This window comes from Mycteria americana, chromosome 2, assembly GCF_035582795.1.
Source record: "Mycteria americana isolate JAX WOST 10 ecotype Jacksonville Zoo and Gardens chromosome 2, USCA_MyAme_1.0, whole genome shotgun sequence".
Lineage (NCBI taxonomy): Eukaryota > Metazoa > Chordata > Aves > Ciconiiformes > Ciconiidae > Mycteria > Mycteria americana.
Genome location: NC_134366.1, coordinates 20,436,084 through 20,451,296, shown reverse-complemented (window position 1 = coordinate 20,451,296; position 15,213 = coordinate 20,436,084). Strand labels below are relative to the sequence as shown.

Genomic DNA, 15,213 nt, shown 5'->3' with positions numbered 1-15,213 from the left:
CTGCCCACAGCGGTAGCGTTTGGCTTGCTTAAACTAGGGGACTTTTAAGTTGTAAGAAAAAAGGGCTAGAGGTTGGAGGCGATTATAACACCCCGTATCTAGGAGGCTTCAATATTTCTCACCTTTTCTGTTTTATTGCCTTCATTCTAACGGTTTTATTAAAGTAAAAACTATGCATATTTTAGCCTTAATAAATGCTACTATATATTTGCTAAGGTTATATAGTGTAGACTTTTATGACTGCTTTGCTAATAATACTAGACAGATACGCGTACATCATTTTGGAATATAATAAACTTCAACTAGATTAATCCACTCATCCTCATAGTATTCTAGCCAATAGGTAAAGGTGAGAGAATAGACCTGTTATGCAATTGAGAAGTATGCATTGCCCTTTGGTGCCCTGCAGTATTTAATACACAATCAAAATAATCAATTGGCCTTTTGCATAACAGCTATGATTTTTGAACTCTTATTGCAAAGAAATATGATGCAAATTACTGATGCTCTCCTATGACACGAAAGAAGAAAATATTTGAGCGTATTCGAGTTAAAATTATAAACGGAAGTTGTTACTGTTGTTGACTTATTGGGAACTTGCCTTGAAAACAAATCCATTCCCGAAAAACCTGTCATCCAAATTATTACATACCTTTCCATTTCTAAGCTCTACTTTGGGTATTTCAAGTCTGCATACGTAGACCACAAGAGGGTGCAATTGTACAAGCTGTCATGAAAAACAGCCATTTACAAATACACCACTTTTGAGTTGCAAGGGAAATGATGATTTCGATATTTATTTCTATTTATTGTTATTATCCATAATATGTTACGTTCGTATGTTTATAATTTTAATTCTTTCACAGTTTATACCTATACATTTCAAAGAAATGCAGCTTAAGGTTGAACATGAGAACCTCTAGTGTGGCCACCGGTTGAATACAAGCCTTTACCTTTCAGTCAGTCACTGTTACTGCACCCTTATCTTCAATTCAGCTAATGCCTATATTCTTCAAGGGCTTCCAGTCTTGAAGATTTCAGGAGATCAAGATGTCCTCATTCCTTTGACAATACACTCTAATCGACAATCATTTTCATAGCAGTTTCATCTTGTAGCTGCTGTATTTGATTTTGTAATCTATGGAGGTCTTTTAAATGTAACAAAATGTAGACGCCAGCCAGGAAGGGACTAACAAGTTGCTGCTGGCCCAAATAGCTCCATTTACCTTTTTGAGGCATGTCAGAGCTGGAAAAAAGATTAAAGACAGCATAGCTTTGGAGGAAAAAATAGGCACTTCATTGCACACTCTTTGACAGGGGAAAACAGCGAATGTTGCTTGTTTCTGTTTTGTATAAATGCAGAAATCTTGGAGAAGAAGCTGGTGATGACAAACTTCTGCTGTATGGATCAGCTAAAGATTGCATAGGTACTGAAGCAGTCCTCAAAGTGCAGCCTAAGGATGAAGGGTTAGCCAGCCAATTTGACACTAACTTTATTCCAACCAGCCTTCTCTACGTTCCTTTTTTTCATCTGTTCAGAAGCATGTCTAGGACAAAGATCAGTTAGAGCATTTTCGTGAACTGTTGTTAGAATACTTCTTGCGACCTGGAGAGAGACTGAAGTTTTCGTGTACAGCACCTCTTAAGAGAATGCTGCATAGATCCCAAACCCTAGGCAAATTCCCATTTGCCTAGGCATAGATCCCCATTTGCCTAGGCATAGATATTCCCTAGGCATAGATCCCAAACCCTAAGTCCTCTCCTTGGCAAGGTATTCAGATTCTGTAATCAAGTAATCTCAAACTATTTGATAAACAGATTTAAGACGAGTTTTTCAATTTAGAGCATTTTCTCCAGCTCTTAAAAATGTTTTGACTTTTTCTTGTTCACTTCCCTAACTGTGCAGACTAGGACTAGTACTCACAAGATTCCAGAAATCAAATATCTCCTTACACTTACCTAATCACTGAAGTATTATATCAACCCTTTTCAAACCTGTTGTAAACTATGAGTCTGTGTTCAGTTGCCAGTGTACTCCACCCCCCCACCCCCCTTTTTTTTTTGGATACTGAATTTCTGAAGATAGCTCCCCATTTGTAGGTATGGGCTGTGTTCCTTGCTTCTCAAGGTATAACTAATAATTTGTTTCAATGGATCCAGTGCACCACAGGTTGCTACAACTGCCATGTGCTATCATTACTTATCTATCACACTGTGTTGCCTACAAGTTTAATCAGCAGTGTTTCAATTTAATTGCAGGTCACCAATGACTAATGTGAAAACTTTATTAATTATTACAGAACTTTAGTAAAGTTCTGTAATAATAAAAAGGTTCTGTAATAATAAAGTTCTGTAATAATAAAAAACAAACAAACAAGACCTGTTGATTCTTCATTTACAGGGGGTTTTTTTAATCTTTCATTGTTGAATAGCAGCTTTGCCCAAAGAAAAGGTCTTTATCTGGTTAATAAATTATGCAAAGGGCAGGACCTGGACAGCATCCCATCTTTTTGGAGTTAAAAGGACAAATGGCAACAGTAGATATTTACCCTAGAAGCTCCACACTCTATGTAATTAATGTAACTTTGACTGAAGTTCTTGAGCTGAAGAGGAAACTTTACTGCTGTGCCTCCTGGTTTTGTCCTGTAGGCCTCATCCATGTTTGCTTACCTCTACCTGAGGTCTAAAGCTACAGACTTTTAGGACCTTCCCACCCCTTAGTGGAAGATCACAAAACTAAATTTTAAGGCATGACATATCTTACCATAGCATATTGAATAATATATTTTAAACAGTGATACTAAATCAAACACCTTGCAAAAGTCTTGTCTTCACAGGTACCACTCAACCAAACTTGTATTCTACTGAAATAATGAAATCAGCTTTGTTGGAAAAAGTCTATTTTGTATAAAGCCTTTAGTTCTGATTAGGAAAACCCATATTAAGTTTTCCATTATGTTAACATATCTAACATAAGCAGGGCAGCAGTCTCTGGGTGACCCCTGGATCTAAGCTATCTGGGTTTCCTCATCTAGAAATATGTACTCTCTACATTTAAAATCCTTTCTGGAGGTTAATAAATCAGAAAGTAATTGTTAACCTGGGATACAAACACCTTGTTCTGCTTCCTGCTATATACAGGACATCCTTTTTTAAATTGCCCCAGGATTTTCACATTATTAATGATCCTACAATTTTTACCTAACAGTAAGCTCATACAATTGCAGCCACTTCCTTTGCTCCCAATACATTAAGATTATTTTGTCCTTAATGGTGCCATTTATAGTTCTTTCCTTGATACATTATCCATCTTATACCCTCCAGAAACTTCTAATTATATTAATTGCCATTTTTTTTCCCTTTTCCCACTTTTGTTATATGTTGCTTTAATTTCTATCATTTGCTAATGTCATCTTGCCATGGAACTAAAATACACTTTAGTAAATGCTGTCCTCTTCCTTGATTATGAGACTGTGGCTTTTTGGTCACATAATACTTTTTTTCTTAGAGACTTCAGCATTTTTGTTCATATTATTGTGTTCAGATGTTAAGCCTCAGTCAGTTTCCCTCACCAATGTAAATCAAGCTTTTAAAATATTGCATGTATGTGCATACAAACCCACTCACATACACAAATGTGTTCATATACTTATGGCATAAGTTATTAACTTATCATTCACCTTGGCCTCACCTCGAGTACTGCGTGCAGTTCTGGGCCCCACAATTTAAGAAGGATGTGAAGGTCCTTGAATGTGTCCAGAGGAGGGCAACAGAGCTGGTGAAAGGGCTGGAAGGCATGTCCTACCAGGAGCAGCTAAGGACTTTGGGCTTGTCTGGTTTGGAGAGAAGGAGGCTGAGGGGTGATCTCATTGCTCTCTACAGCTTCCTGAGGAGGGGGAGTGGAGAGGGAGGTGCTGATCTCTTCTCCCTGGTATCCAGTGACAGGACACGTGGGAATGGTTCAAAGCTGTGCCAGGGGAGGTTTAGACCAGACATTAGGAAGCATTTCTTTACCGAGAGGGTGGGTGGTCAAACACTGGAACAGGCTTTCTAGCGAGGCACTTGATGCTCCAAGCCTGTCAGTGTTTAAGAGGCATTTGGACAATGCCCTTAATAACATGCTTTAACTTTTGGTCAGCCCTGAAGTGGTCAGACAGTTGGACTAGATTATTGTTGTAGGTCCCTTCCAACTGAAAATGTTCTGTTCTGTTCTGTTCTGTTCTGTTCTATTCTATTCTATTCTATTCTATTCTATTCCTTAGAAAACTACTATAATCAATAAATTAGGTCAAAAGCAGCATTTGGTTATGCTAATTTAAAAAGTTGGGATAGAAAATTCTCATTTCCTGAATATATTTCAGGAAGAAAAAATTTCTGACATACCACCTGCATCTTCACATGATATGAAGGAGTGCTTCAAGAGTTACTCATCCTCTTCTCCAGTTCGCCACTTGTAACAGAACCTCACCAGAGAGTTATGCTAGCACAAGTTCAGGATTACAAGAGTCTTAATATACAGTTACCAACAATTTAAAAACCAAATTTTTCTTTGATGTTGAATACCGTTCCTCTCATTATTTAATTTTTTTAACTACTTCATGTTTTCTATAAAGCTGTTTTAGTCAAAGATTTCAACTTTACAATACAGTTCTACCAGATTTCAATGATGTCCCTTACAACACATTTCTTCATGGGAGTATGACTATGTCCATTTCCCTCCCCCCTTGCTTAAATCCTATAATTAGTATATAGTCAATTAACATTTTCCTTCTCTTCACATGCTCTGCCATTTCAAACTAACATCATTTGCTCGTAATGTAACAAGTTGGAATACTATTTACCTTCTTTACCTTCTCTGTTTATGATATTAGTGAGAATCTACAAGTATGATTTTTTTTTTTTTAAGGCACAACTCAATGTTTTAGACACAATCTGTGCATATATTCAGTATACTGTATCTGGCTCCACAATGACCACCAGCTGACAGCTTGGGTGTCTTTACAGTGGGTTTCACAGCCATTACAGTGGGTATACACATGCCATTTTGTTAAGAGGCAGAGTCCAAAATCTGCATCAAAATCCCTGATGATGCACGGAAGAATTCTGCATTACAGGCACTAAAATCTACAACTACCTGAACTTGTACCACTAAAAGCTGCAAGACAGTTTAAGTACTGCTGCCAAACTATTTTGAACCCTAATAGCAATGAAAGGTTTAAGATCTAATTTCCAGTGGAAGTTACAAACGTTTCTTTACAAGCTGCTTTCTGATCCAGCTAGGTGTTCTAAAAGTACTCCCACCAAATCAGAACTTTTAAAAGATAGTGAGGAGGTGATCCTGTACCCCTAGAATTCCACAGCCTACTGTGATAATGACAACCCTTGTTCACATCCAGCCTCTTCCTCTTTTGCAGAAGAAATCTGAGCCATAAGGAATGCAATGGCAGCCTCTTAGTATATTCACATGGGAACCTGGATTGCAGCCCTCGTTACAGCAAACATTTAAATATACATATTTTCATAAAGTAAAACAGCCTCATCGGGGCTTATCTAAATAAAGCAAAAGAGAAATAAGCCATACCACTGTTGACTGTTGTAGCTAGCTGTCTGTTGCAAGAAGGAATTACTATCACTTCCTTCCATACGCAAGAATGACTGACCTGGCTGAACGATGCAGTTCTAGAACAGGTTGCATAGCTATGAACTCCAACAGGGGAGAGATACCTAGTTTCCTCAGAGGGTACATGGTAGAACCCATATTTCTCCTTCACAGGCCATACTGTCTACCTCAGGTGGCTGCCAGCACAGTTAGATGGCATGTTCAGATCTCATTAGTACTATACATCTCAACGATGCATAGAGAGCAGAGATGAAAAAGCAATCCAGTGTTAGGCTTAGCTAGAACCTTTAGAGCCTGAGACTGCTTTTTATCAGCCTAAAGCATATGTGAAGTTTTGAAAAAGTGTTATAGATTTCTCACATTTCAGTGAACTGCAGATGAGTATAGTTAATTTGGCTAACAGAAGGACATGTTTATATTACAGAAGGGATACCAAGATGCAATGTATGGACATATGAGACTGAATTGTTTTCCATTTGAAGACTACAGACTGAATAAGTAGGACAGTTCTTAGCCATTCCAACTAGCTATTTATGTCTACATTTGGGTGGGAAAAAGATTCATAATTGAAAAGGGCTTCTCATGTCTATTAATGGTTGTACCCATGTAGCTGTCATACTCCATGAACTTCTAATGCAGGAGTTAAGAAAAATCAAAAACATGAGGGATTTTGTCTTTTATTTTTATATTTTAAATGAAGATATATCTTCATTGCATACTTGAAATGCCAATTTAAATGATTAACAACACAATTCTTAAGAAATAAAAGAAAATATTTATTTTAGAAGTTATTTAGAGAAGTAGGAACAAAGAGAAACATGAGAAGATGTAAGTACTTCTGTAAGTAGCAGTAGAACAGAGGTGGACTTCTCTGTAACTGAGATGTTAATGCATGGGATAAGAACAGCACTGAGAGCAATATTTTAGAAAAGTTTTATAAAAGTTTTTGAGTTGATTTTTTGGATGTTTTTTGTAAAGTTTTTACAAAAATATTTTACAAAATCTAATTTTATTTTATTAAAAAATAGATCAAAAAAGGGAGTACAACTACCAACTCTTGGTCAGACTATCACTGATATAAATTTGTGTGACATTAACAGAGTACTATAAATTCTTTTAATCAAAACACTTATAATAGCACAAGGTAAACCCAAATAGCGTTCTAGTACCTTCCCAACCTAATGTTTCCTATAAAAATAATGGCACTAGAAATACACTTTGTTGTATACGTTTAAAGATTTCCACATTTGGATAATGAGTTTATGGTCTTTTACAAAAACATACCATTTTAGCCCTTCCTTTTTCTTGGTATTCCTGAAATTTCTCTCCAGTTCTTCAATTACAGACTCTTTCTCATGTAGCTTGTTACGTAAAAGCTTCAAAAGTCTTCCTGGTGAACATTCTGTGTCTTCTCCATTTGTGTTGTAATACTTCTATTACAAGAAAAGATTCTTCAGTGAGACTCTTGCATAAATCACATAACCCTTTTTGAAAGCCATAGGATATTTTTTGTAATTTGAACACATCATAATGCATATTTTATATTCAAGAGTTCTGTTCTAGTATCAAAAATAAAATTTTACTGTATCTGACATTTCAAATACTTAAACAAGTGTGTTATATCTAATACATAATCTATAATACTAAAGAATTCAAAAGCACAGCAAAGAAAAAGGAAATTTGGAAAAAATTTGCATATCCTATTTAAAAGTATTAATAAAATAAGGAGAAAATGCAGCATAAGTACAGAATAACAAAATAAACTATTAATATGTTAACTTTGCATTACTGGCATTTATTTTTGCATCTTTTTGATTGCACAAGCAAAGTGTTTAAATTGCATCAAAGGATAAAAAAAGAGCACCTACAATGGATGATTTACTTCTTATGTAGTCAAAAAATAAGACTTTCAAAGAAAACCAACATGTGCAGCCTCCCATTATACAGAAATGTCTCTCTAAGGTGGTGTACTGCCAACAGCTGGCCATCAGGAAACACTAAGCTCAAAAGTGTGTTTGAGCTCTTCCTTCAGGAGTACCTAGATACCTAGTTTAAGTTCTTTTCCAAGGTTAGGTGATTAAATATTGGTCAACTTCTTTAAGATATTAGTATCAGCAGAAATTACTCTCTCTTGTGTAATACATTAACATTTGTAGCAGTCGCTGAGGAAGAGAAAGAAGTAGGGTTCAATTATTTCCTCAGCCACAGTGGAGTCAAACTCAGTTCTCCTTTCTCAGAGCACTCTACCTACAAAGCTATACACATGCCTGGGATGAGGTGAATCTCTGCCTGGTTGCTGAAGCTGGACCAGCAGAACCCAAGAGTAATGCAAGATCTTCCAAAGAGAAAGCAAAGCAAAGGGAACCTGACCCTGCAGTCCCCTGGTGAGAACACTGCTACTATACACTCCAAGGAATTCATATGCATTTTTTACCATGGAGTGATTACCTGAGCTGGATTTGGGAAAGAAAACTTTTCACACACAAAATGAAGTTTGCATTATTCTAGATGGTCTGTGCAGCAGTTAACCTGGTTGTAGGTAGACACTCACATTTTAGCTAGTCAGACTTTGGTTTTCTAATAGTCTGTGAAGATTTAGTTCAAAGTCAGACAAGTCCAGAGGACGACTCAATTCACCCTTAAGTATGTATATAAAATTGATCAGATGAACTGTGTCCTAAAAAATACCTGTTTCTCTGCCTTGACTATCAAGAAAGCAAGGTCAGCACAGTTGCATCATAAACACGGCTACATTATTGATTAAGTGTTACAAGAGACAAATGTCACTCTCTTAATTTTTCTCAGAAGTGACTATTTCCCAAAGGGAGTGTTTCACTATCTAATTTTAAAAGGGAACATAGTTTTTCTTCAAATAGTCTATATAGTCTACAGCGCTCTTTTAAACCAATCCTGCTTAAGACGTTGAAAGTCATTGCTAGGAAGATTCCACAATTCTCACAAAAACCCCCTATTTTACACTTGGGTTTGGAGCAGAATTTCTTTCTTCAAGTGATAGTGCTACATATCATTATTCAGGAATGAAGAAGAACAAAAGTAAAAAAATTAACATCTTTACTCTCTGTGAAGTCCTAATAAATCTTGTAGTTTCTTTCTTTACAGAAGCTACCCTTTTCTTCACTGCTAAAGCCTAGCTTTTGCCTTCTAATCACCCCCTTTAAGCTATGCAACTTTCTTGAAATGCATATCATCTTCTGTCACTTGCTCAGTGTTTTCAGCATTCTGATTTCTTCTCACATCTTTTTAGAATTCCTCAGTCTCACAGTTCCTCGTATCTTTTCTGGGAACTTTTCTCCTTTGCTTCACATTTCTCTATCCTATTCTCTGAAACATCCACATGATTAATGCTGGTTTGAACTAATTCACAAGTGCACCTGTTCTCCTATCCCTTCACATGTCTAGGAGATGATTTGTTCTGTAAAAACACATTCTTTTCTCCTTCCAGGATTCTTTATTATTTTCTATATTCTGTATTATACAGTAGATGCTGCTAATGTACTGTACATACTTCCCACTATATATCTCCACCTGACTGTGCTATGTATAAACAACAGTAGAATAATCATAGCTAAATATTTTTGCCCACTACCTTCCACAACTAACCATGTAGGTTTAATAAACCAAAGTGGTTTATTTTTTTTCTTTCTTTCTTTCTTTCGTTTTAAAATACGGATTTTGTTTTGCCAAGAAGTACAAACTTGCATGCTCCATTTCCATGTGGGGGAAGAAAGATGAAATTTAAGTTCCATACTTCCTAATCTGGATTATTTTTACTGTTCCAGTGACATCCTGCAATCTGTTAATAAGACAGTTTGTGGCACAGTCCGTAGAGGGCAGTAGAAAGCCGCCTGAGGTGCCCACGATTGGTCACCGTTCTCTATTCGGTCACCTAAGAGTTCAACTACCAAATTTATCAAGACATTTTCATTTTTTATTGAACCAAACAGCATTTTATGAGATTGCTATGTTTCTGCCTCCTAACACATCCAATCACAGACTGTCAATTAAAGCAAGTTCCCTTCATTTGCTGTGAATTAAAGCACGGTCATCCCTTCATTTGATTTGACTGCCCTCAATAATGTGGAAAAGTAAGCACTGACTGCATATTTGGGTCTAATCCTACACTGCTTGAGTATTTTGTGGTCAATTGCTTTTCACTAGCCAAGAAATTAAAACCTGAAATTTTTCCTTTCTTCCACTGGTATCTACTAACATACCTCATTCATGTGTAGTAACTATGATGTTACTCATCTAAAACTATACTCAAGTATGCTAAACTGCATAAGAGTGGAAAAAACAATACCTGTAAGAACAATTATATTTTTGTGTTAATTATTATGTTGCTATTCAATATAGTTTAAATGGTTAGTCTTCACGAAAAATTCAAATACACCCTTCTCCAGGTTTTGAAGTGGTGTATTTGAAGGATTTGAAGCTATTCTCTGTAACTAGTTTATGACATATTAATACTCAGACCAGCAGTCTACTACCACATTAATGATTAAAACCCACTTCAATATTTGCTCTGAGAACAGCCAGTGTATCACATAACTGTTGTTGGTAGCTTTGTCGAATTTGAACCTCTTTCTGCAACTCAATTTGTGACAAATTACTGAGAAATTTGATGTGCAATGAAAGGACACAAGCAAGTACAAAATCAAACCAAACCGAACAACTTTCATATATTCTTCTTTTTCATTTAAGAAAATTAAATTCTATCCAAGCTCTTGAACTTAAAAAAATAGTAAACTCATGTTCCTTTTCTATAACTTTTTTTGCCGCATTGATTTTTTTAATATTGGTTTTTTTAATGTTCATATCAGAAGCTTGAAACAGAGGCTTTATGCATATTTCTCCCTTGTAGTGAGTGCTCACTAGTTGCAACATGATTGCCTAGGAGTGTTAATGCTGGCATGGGCTGTGAGTTACTACCTAAAGATCATTGACTATATATTTTCAAAGAAATACATGGGAAAAGAACTGTAAGTAACTTATACACACAGGAAGTGTGCTATGTTTCTTGCCTATTAAAATATTCTTATGAAGTATTTTACTAGAGATAACCACACTACAATTTAGGAAGTTTTCCTAGATATGGTTGTTAATATGCCAAGTACAATGTAATCCATCTTCTGTTAACTGTAAATTTGCAAAAGACACTTTAGACAGTCACTTTTAAATCTATATTAGCACTTTTCTTTATTTCCTTATTTTCAATACTTCAGTGGATTACTTTTCATTAAGTAAAACACTGTAAAATAAGTAAAATAAGTAAAAAATCATTAAGTAAAATCGATCTGCACAAAGAGGGTATATAAATGAGAACTGGCATCTAGTGAAGATTAACATGTAAGTGAACAAGAATTTTCCTCTTTACCCGTTTATGTAAAAACTCAATGTTTGTCAGTCGATCATTTCTGTATTTACAAAGATTTGAAGCCTGCTCTTCCAATTTTTTCTTCATACTGTGCTTGAATGATGCTTTTGTAGATGAACAAATCTTGCTGGAGGGAGTGAATGAGCTAAAAATAAAAATCTTAGTATTATTTATTTTTATATATGAAGTAAGCTAGTAAAAAGAAAAGTATGACTATTCCATTACTCTGTTCAAGATGCTGATGGCTAGATTCATTCACCTAAACACAAGCATCTAATACATTTCTATGCCCTATGGTATCCTCTTTGGTCTACAACAGTCACTTGGGCATGGGTCTCTACACCTGTCAGAGCTCACAGCTTCACATCCATGCTTTGGACATCCTAGGCTGTCAGCAGGAGTTTCCATTTGCAGAGTAAAACACCTAAATTTAGGTGTCTACATAAGAACTAGGCGAGTAAGTTTCTGTTACAGGCAATGAAGGCAATGGAACTTGACGCAGTTGCCCATGCACACATGGTTTAGTGTCAGAAAAATGAGGTATGAAAGACATCTTATGCAGGGCTGGCAGACATGACACAGGCCTAAAGAAAACCTGTCGCTTTCTGAAACCAGAGACAGAGGCCAAGTAGAATATCTTTAGACATCTCCACTGACTACAAAGACAGATCTGCACTGACTATATGGGAAGCTTAGATGCCCTTCTCCGACAAAGGTACCCCCATGAGACACCTAAACATAGGTTTCTTAATCTTGAGCTGATTCTCACCCCAAACAACAAATTTGACTGTTAAATAAAGTCTTGGGGAGCCTTCTGTGATGAAAATAAGAAATGCTGCACCATAATGTTCTCTAATGAAATTAGAAAGTAATTATATGAAGAAAACTAATTACTTCTGCAGAACAAAACATAAATCACAAAAATGTGCCAAAATGAACATATATTGCCATGTCAGAAGTATCAATGACATCTTTGTAATGTTTGTTGTAAGCACCCCTCCATTTTATCACTCCTGTGGATGATAAAAACTTGGAACTGACATTAAGAAAACTGTAACTTATGAAATGGAAGATCTGAATATACAGTATTAAGCATATATTTCAGTAGTCCCGGGCAAGGAAAGCATAATGAGAACTGACCCTCGATATAAATATACTTTGTATCCAGATGTACAAAGTGTTCTCTGTTAAGCTAAAAACTCCCCCTCCAAACCTTCAGTACTGCATATTTTAAAGGTATTTGGATACAGTATTTGACAGGCAGAGAATATTTATGCAGGAAAGATATTTAGCTTTCTCAAAAAATAACTAATTTAGGAACACTCAAGTATCTGCTAGATGGTAACTAGTCAGCTTCTACAAAGGAGACCCACACATATCTGTCAATACAGATATCAAAATGTAAGCCCAGGAAGTAGTCAAAATTTGTTTATAAATCCTAATTCAACACTCTGCAAAGTATTTTATGGTAAAAAGAATAAAAATATCTGCATTTGAGCAAGAAGTGACAGAGGAATTGTTAAAGGAAATTCATTCTGCTTGCTACTGGCTCAGATGAGCAAAATACTCCTGGCTCAATGAGCAAAAAAGTCTTTCAGGGATGTGAAGTAGAATGAGATACTGCTTCTAAAAATAGTACCAAAAGCATTTAATTTTAGTTCTTATCTCTATATATACCATCTAAGAACTAAAAAGAAAAGGGTTTTTTTTCCTAGGAAATTAACCTTTTTGCACACATAATTATTTTATATCCTGAAGCACCTTCCTTTGTAATTTCTTACACAGTAAAGGGACAGATAGAAACACCTCGTTTTGATGGAACAGATCTCCCTCTGCAGGTCTCTAGAGGCACCCGTCTTCCATCACAAACTGCTAAGGCATTTATGTTAAGCAGCCTGCACCGCGCCTCCTTATGGACTGCGCCCTCCCTCCCAAGTCTAAGCATTAAATTTCACTGAGACACTGCTTAAGGTACACATATAGTTGTGCAAGAGTAGATAATACGATTTGGATCTTCTTTCTAATTTTCTTTTGTATGTGATTTGCAGAAGCACTGCACTATTTTATTTAATCTCCTTTATCAGATGTGTGAGGTTTCCTTAGCCATACTCATAACTGGTATCAGGCAAGTATCAGTGGAACTGACAGGCCCACATTTATTTCCAGACTCTTAGCCACTATTAGATAGGTTTAAGCCTTCAGAATTTTCGCTAACATTTATCTTTTTTTGTACATTAAACAATGTTAATCCCTACGTAATTTTCTCTGATTCAGAGAGTCAAGTAATGCAGTCTCTAATTCATCTATCAATACTTGTATATTATTCTATTTTGAAAACAGAAGTTTATATAATTTAGCTGAAATACATATACGAAGACAGAAGAAAAGCCAAAACAGATTCCTTCGGAATTACACAGAACAGATGACAGTGACAAAAGTACACGTTCTATAGCATGAGGAAGACTCTGTTATGATACTATCCTAATTTACCTTGATTAAAGCTTGCGTAGCAATAGCTACCTCATTTAATTCCAGTATTTCTTTGATATCTGTTTGCATAGCATGATCTGTGCTGTAATATCCTATTTTTAAGTCATCTGAAATGCAAGGCCTGCAAAGCCTGACAGAATGGAAAAAAACACTTGCAATATTACAGTACTTGTATTAATCAAGTTAATCGATCTTCTGTTAATAATGGAAATTCAGAGGCGAAGTGCCTATTTTTTTTTATCATTTCACTTGTCTGACTTTTTTAAGATAGAGGGGAATTTAAAAGAGTGTAATAGACACATTATCAGTTTGTTTCTATGTTTGTTTCATGAAGACAAGTTTTTTTATTCAAATAAAAAGTTAAACAACACTAAACATTATGCTAAAGAACATAAAAGAAAACGCTAAAGAAAAGAATGTGTTCTGTCAGTAAACAGATTATTTTCAGTGTTTTGTAGAGAAATATCAGTCCAGAAATCCTGGACTGTAGATTTGGTTAGGAGCTGGATTTTCCGTCTCACTGATAAATTTGATTATTTTGATACTATTAACATAGTCTAAAAGACACTTAACATTGTTACATTTTTAATAAAAAATAATAACATCGGATTATTAAAAACATAATATTTTGACTCTGTCAAAATTCCTTTCTGTTAGAAATGGATGGTGACAGAAAATTCTTGCCCAGGTCTACCTAATTAACAGATCATCCCAAATGGACAAATAGGTTTAAAATTTTAATAGCATTCAATTGGAGGTGTTCCGAAGACCTCTTTATTTCGTGAACATTCAGATATATTCCAAGTACTCACGGCCCAGAAAACCAACCATATCCTGGGCTGCATCAAAAGAATTGTGGCCAGCAGGCTGAGGGAGGTGATTCTGCCCCTCTACTTTGGTGAGACCCTACCTGGAGTACTGCGTTCAGCTCTGGAGCCCTCAGCACAGGAAAGATGTGGACCTGTTGGAGCGGGTCCAGAGGAGGGCCACAAAAATGATCAGAGGGATGGAACACCTCTCCTGTGAAGAAAGGCTGAGAGAGTTGGGGTTGTTCAGCCTGGAGAAGAGAAGGCTCCAGGGAGACCTTATTGCAGCCTTTCAGTGCTTAAAGGGGGCTTATAAGAAAGATGGGGACAAACTTTTTAGCAGGGCCTGTTGTCATAGGACAAGGGGTAATGCTTTTAAACTAAAAGAGGGTAGATTTAGACTAGATATAAAGAAGAAATTTTTTATGATGAGGGTGGTGAAACACTGAACAGGTTGCCCAGAGAGGTGGTAGATGCCCGGAAGTGTTCAAGGTCAGGTTGGACGGGGCTCTGAGCAACCTGATCTACCTGAAGATGTCCCTGCTCATCGCAGGGGGATTGGACTACATGGCCTTTAAAGGTCCCTTCCAACCCAAACTATTCTATGATTCTATGTGAAACTCCTCACAGTTGTGATCCCAGCTGTAAGGCTGCCCTGTAAGATGCACAGCACCACCAAAAAGTATGAATTACCATGGGCTATGTTAATTTTAATTTAGTGCACAAATAGATTACTTCCAATCCAAAGTCCAACTAGATTCTTCCAAAACAGAAGTGTGTACCAGATACAGCCCTATCCTTCTCAGTCCCTGGAACACCAACAAAACACAGGGAAGAAAGCTCAGCATATAATTGCTCCAGGAGCATTACCAAGAGCAAAACTTGGCACATGTCCGGTTTCA

The 15,213-nt window shown here is 36.3% G+C and overlaps 1 protein-coding gene across 1 annotated transcript in view; it reads right to left on the bottom strand.

The window, feature by feature from the left end:
- The window catches only part of C2H10orf67 (chromosome 2 C10orf67 homolog), a gene marked incomplete at its 5' end in the record, with an annotated part of 46,990 nt that overhangs the window by 31,282 nt on the left and 495 nt on the right, over nucleotides 1–15,213 (bottom strand). The window contains 6 exon segments of the mRNA XM_075495419.1: nucleotides 6,905–6,945; nucleotides 6,948–7,053; nucleotides 10,151–10,225; nucleotides 11,016–11,087; nucleotides 11,089–11,160; nucleotides 13,506–13,626. Coding sequence (XP_075351534.1) covers nucleotides 6,905–6,945; nucleotides 6,948–7,053; nucleotides 10,151–10,225; nucleotides 11,016–11,087; nucleotides 11,089–11,160; nucleotides 13,506–13,626 — 487 coding nt within the window.